General features: G+C 39.3%; 1 protein-coding gene across 1 annotated transcript in view; it reads left to right on the forward strand.

The window, feature by feature from the left end:
• The first annotated feature begins 273 nt into the window (after positions 1-273).
• Mgam (maltase-glucoamylase) overlaps positions 274-5530 on the forward strand; it is a 109348-nt gene continuing 104091 nt past the window's right edge. The window contains exons 1-2 of the mRNA XM_026788554.1: positions 274-397; positions 2099-2250. Of these exons, the coding sequence (XP_026644355.1) occupies positions 274-397; positions 2099-2250 (276 nt within the window). The remainder of the gene's footprint in view (positions 398-2098; positions 2251-5530) is intronic.

A 5530-nucleotide genomic window follows, 5' to 3' on the forward strand; every position in this document is an offset into this window, starting at 1 on the left:
TTTTGCTGGTTGCTTTGTAAGGTTTTGTTTTGAAGAAAAAATGTGATATTTTCAGGTTAAGATAGATGCAGTTTGAGATTTGCCTCATAGCTGTGTGGGATCAGGGCAGCAACTAATTAGGAATAATGCTAAAAGGAAATTGTTCAGGAACTGGGTTTTGTTTGAAAATTTAGGTGGTAGAAAGTTTTACATACATTTGAGTTTTGGGATTAAAATTTTCTAGTTCTAATTAAACCCATTTTAAATCTAAAACTGTTCTCTCTCTCTCTTCAGATGGCAATCCGAAGGTTTAAAAAGTTCAGCAAGTTGGAGCTTGTTCTCATTGTCCTGCTGCTCGTGTTGTTCATCATTGCTGTGGTTCTAATTGTGCTCTTAGCCAATTCTACTCCATCAAATGGTAACGAGTGACTCTGAGTCTCTCCCAAATCAGAGCAAACTCACCGTCTATGGTAGCGAAGTCAAGCCTTTCTATTGCTTCATGTATGTATGAATGCAGATGTGAATGTCTGCGGATTGTAGGTATCTTACTGAATATCTATAAACCACGGCAGGCCAATAGATAGTAGGTTTAAATTCTGGAACTTTCATTTCCACATTTAATTAGTACACTGGATCTAGCTCCACAGTTGGCTTAGAAATGTACTTTCTGAATGTTATAAAATATAGTTCTGTTAATAATGATAATGAACAATGTGCTGTGTAAAAGGAAATACGTGTATATATTTACTGTATATCAATTCAACTATTTAAAGCCCAAATTGATTCTTAAAAACCTACTCACATTATTTTTATCGAAAGATTTTTGAGATGATATATCTCAAAAGATGGGCTAGGGTGTGCTGAATGATCCAGGCTTCCCTGTCTGCCTCACACAGGAATCACTTCTTGTGGGAACCCGGGCTATCAAGAGCTAGCCTGTGACCACTGTCAAACCACTTTTTTTGTCCATTCTACTCAACACCCAGCTACATCAATTTTTGCTTTTTACAGAAAATAAGATAAGAGTCTCAAAGATCATTAAGTGTTATAGTTTCGCGATTCTGAAGATGGAGCTAAAGCCTCATGCAGAAGTGAGACCAAACACAATTTGTTTAATGCACCGTTTTCGAACTGGAAACCCCAGTGCAAAGAAAAACAACTAGAAGCAACATTTTCTTGTTATAATGTCATTGTTTATTAAGATAGTACTGTAAATAAAACTTCTTCCCTATTTCAGTGTGTAATAACAATGCCCTTTCTGTTTTACTGATCTTCATATTAGAAATCAGTTTTCTAGCCCTGGGTTAGTTTCTAGACTTGCCTTTTGTCACTTGGCATGTATACTTACAAAAGAATGCCACCGTCTGGAAGTGTTCTAAGGGACTGTTGCCCAAAAAAAACAGAATTGAAATTTCTGTGCTTAAGACAGCACGTTTACTGGGTTTTCTCTGTGTATAGCTCCCGCAGAGGTCCGCAGACTCTTCTAAAGGGTCAGAGATTAAGTATTAGGTTGTCAGAGCCAGTGAGATGATGGTTTAGTAGTAAAAGCACTTTCACCAAGCCTGATTATCTGAGGTCAATCTCTAAAAGTCACATGATGGAAAGATAAGACTGAGTCATTCAGGCTGTCCTTTGACCTTCAGTCAGTCTTTAGATTGACTGGCTTAGATGGTTTCTATGATCAAGTGTACCATTGCCATGGCAACATAGAGTAGTTACCAATAAATGAGTGTATTTGTGTTCCAGCAATACTTCATTTATAGAGACAGGTTTTGACCTGATTTGACTGGCAGGGTATGATTTATTGACATAGACTAAAGCCAAGTTGGTGTCCAGTTTTGCAAGCTTCTAATGATGGGGTAATTTGTCTTGTATGTTCCATAATTCAGGGAACCTTCACCAAAGAAGGAGATGATGTTGGTATACACAGAGGTAAATACAGTTAGCAAGAACCAAACAAGGTGCTATGAAGTAAAAATGCGGAATTTTAAACACATGGAACTAGAGAGCAGTCAGGAGAGGAATCGTTGGAAGTGCAGACAATCCTGGTCCTCCTGAATGCCTGGTCATATATAATTCCAATTATTTTGTGTCTGCTTTTGTGATATGACTCTCCTAGATTCTGACACAACTACCACTCCAGAGCCTACAACCACAAGAACCACAACCACAAGAACCACAACCACAAGAACCACTCTCAGCCCTCCCAACTGCCCAGTGCTAAGTGAAGAGGAACGGATAAGTTGTATTCCTGACAAGACCCCTGACAAGGTGAGTGCTGTGCATCTCGTTTTCAGTTAATCATTCCTCCAAGGTGCAGCTTCTTCTCTTCTTCATATTTCTTCTCTTTGTTGGCCTCCCTCTTTTTCCCCTCCTCCTCTTCTTCCTCTTGTCTTCTTTTTTCATCTCCATTTCACAGAAAGTTGTGTGTGTGTGTGTGTGTGTATGTGGCAGCATTAGTAGCTCACATAACTTAAACTACATCCATGTTTGTATGGTTATGTAGCATCAAGGGAAAAAGAACTAGAATAAAACCTCGGTTGCCAGGTTCAGCAAGTTATATCAGAGAAAGAAATGACCATGATTTTAGTGTAAGTGTGTTCCATGTAAGGTTTTAGACTTAGTGAAAGTGTATTTGTCTTTTTTCACAAGGCTACACTTGATGGCCACCCTCAACTTTGACCACCTCTCTTCTTGCTGGCATTATGTCATATCAAAAGGTTATCTGGGGTCTACAAAAAAATTATGCATGTGCACAAAGCATGACTTGACATAAGGACAAAGTTTCAAGAGTAAACTTTAGAAGGAAGAAGGTAATCAATACCAGAGTAAAGGGCTTGCAGGGACGTGGCACTTTAGTGCAGCATTTCTAGGTCCCCAGCTCATGCAAATCGGAGAGAGTATTACGATAATAAAGCCATTATTGCACGAGATATGTCATTTACATTCCGAGAATCAAAATTATATCTTAATGAAAGCAGAGTGCAGCCTCCTGAGCGAAGTCCACCCAAGTGAAACAACAGATTGGTATCAGTGGATGTTGGTGGCATGTGTTTCTTGGACACGTGTGACAGTCACTCTGTTCTCACAGTGCTGGAGCAGTCTGTGATGTTCTAGAAAGTCACTGCCTCCACTCCTGGGCCCTAGTGGATTGCTATTAATGAGAGGATGGGATGTAATTGCAGTGGGTGTGTCACTGGAGGGTGAGGCATCACAACGGTCCTTTTGTTTATCTCATAAAGTAAGCAAAAATAAATAACTAAAAACATAAAGGTACCCGAGAAATAAAATGTCAACCAGAAATCACGTGATGTTTTACGGACCAACTTTTGATAGCCATCTGTTCTACCTTTCCAGGAGTGCTTTATTGTTGCATAGACTTTGTAAACAGCAATATGGCTGGGGTCTCTTGGTGGAAGGCAAGGAGAACAATGTTGTAAGAAAGCAAATATGAGGAAAAGAGGAGATCTTGGAGGGCATAGCAGGACTCAGAAGTTATAGCTAGCAACAGCCATTGGGGCTGAGGAAAGGTAGGTAATAGTGATGAAAAAGGAAGAAGAGAATGAGAGACTCTGAGAAAGGAGAACGCAGAAAGGAGAATGAAGAAAAGCATCTTAGGTATGGGCCCGAAACTAAAGAGAAGTAAGAAAGGGTTTGATGGACAGAGAGAAAGAACGAGCCGTGTAGCAGGCACTTAAACTCCTGTGTTGTCCCCATGGAACTGAAGATGATTTCAAGGTGGAAACAGTGATCAAAGCTGCACTGGTGGGGCTGGGGGCCTAGGTTGTTGAACTGAACCATTCTGCACAGCCCAGAGAAAGCAAGAGTGTCCAGGGAAGACTCCCAAGATGTCAGTGTAAGTCGGAGCTTGATGACTGAGTCCTGTCTGTCCGTATGCACTTTGTTGTGGAATGGACAGCTGTGGTCTAGATGTGTTTTGCCAAAGCATCGTATTTTTTTTTCTTTTTGCACTGGGTTTGTAGAAAATTGACTTAAATCAAATAATTTGTTAGTTTCCTATTATTCTAGGAAATGAGTGTACCACATAGCTCCCAGAAGCAGATAATTTTTTCCACTGTTACCCTTACCGTATTTCATCGAGCTGCAGGATATCATTGAATTTCAAATGTCGTCAGTGCCACAGGAATGTTTCATCCTGCTGTTTTAATACTTTATTATAATTCTCTCCAATCAAGGTGCTGTTCAGAAAGGGACTGTTAGATTTTCCAACTTGATGCAGCTATCTGAATAGCCTTGTGATCTTTATGTTCATCTGTTGTCTTGCGTCTCCTTGGCCCAGCTGGAGGGAAATATTGCCACATTCAGTGACCTGTTTTCTCACAGAAGATGTTTCTGAGCTTAGCTGGTACAGTTGCTTTGTGACCTGTGCGCTGTCTATTGATCTAGCGGTCTATGTTATTGCTGAGGGTCTGAACATATGGACAATAGATGTGTTAAAGGGTCGTATGGAGGTGGATAGGAAACAGTGATGAACTCTGAAGACACACTGAGAGGAAGGTTCCCTCGCCGAGGCCATTGCGGTTTAATTTTATCCCTCTCATTTCCTCTGTCTTAGGACAAGAAAATTAACATTATAAATGTCTCTGAAGATGATTTCTGGTTGTAAATACAATTGTTCCCTGCTCTTTTTAAAAGTGTGCTTCTAAGATTTATTTTATGTGTATAGTGTTTTGCTGCATCTATGTGTGTGTGTTATGTACATGCCTGATGATGCCCTGGAAGTCAGAAGTCAGCCTTGGAGTCCCCGGGAGTAGAGTTGAAGATGGTTGTTAGCCTGCTATGTGGGTGCAGGGGACTGAACAGCTGGGTCCTCTGCAAAAGCGCTGGTGCTTTATCTACTCAGCCATCTCCCCAGCTCCTGTTACTTACTATTTATTTATTTAATCTAATAATTATTGTTATTTATTATTATTTATTATTTTGGGTTTTTTTTGAGACAGGGTTTCTCTGTGTAGGCAGCCTGTCTGTGTAGACCAGACAGAAATTCACATGCCTTTACCTACCAAGTGCTGGGATTAAAGGCGTGTGCCACCAGTCCAGGCTTTATTTCTTGCTCTTAACAGGGTGGGGGTGGGGTGGGGTGGTGGATATCTGTGTCTAGGACTGGGGACAACTCAACTCTGAGTTATTTTAGGAGAATTTTAAAAATTTGTTTCATTTTTTAATTTCTTATTGATTTTATTACATGTGCATACATGTATATAATATAGTAATATATAATATATACCTATTTAAAATTTTATTTTGAAGAGACTAGACTCTTAGAATCTTTTACAAAGAGTCATTTATTTTTTTGAGAATTTCATAATGTATTCCTTTCCTTTAACTCCTTTCTTTGGTTAGGATATATTTTTATTACAAAATAATGTTTGAAAATACAATATATTCTAATTATAGTTTCTCTTCTCCCAACTCCTCCTAGAATCTCCATACTGTCCCACCAAGCCAAATCCACAACATTTCTTTCTCTCTCTTATTAAGCATCTAAAAGGCAATAAAATAAAAGTAGAAAAAATAAGAAGAAACAAAA

The sequence above is a fragment of the Microtus ochrogaster genome, unplaced genomic scaffold (assembly GCF_000317375.1).
Source record: "Microtus ochrogaster isolate Prairie Vole_2 unplaced genomic scaffold, MicOch1.0 UNK4, whole genome shotgun sequence".
Lineage (NCBI taxonomy): Eukaryota > Metazoa > Chordata > Mammalia > Rodentia > Cricetidae > Microtus > Microtus ochrogaster.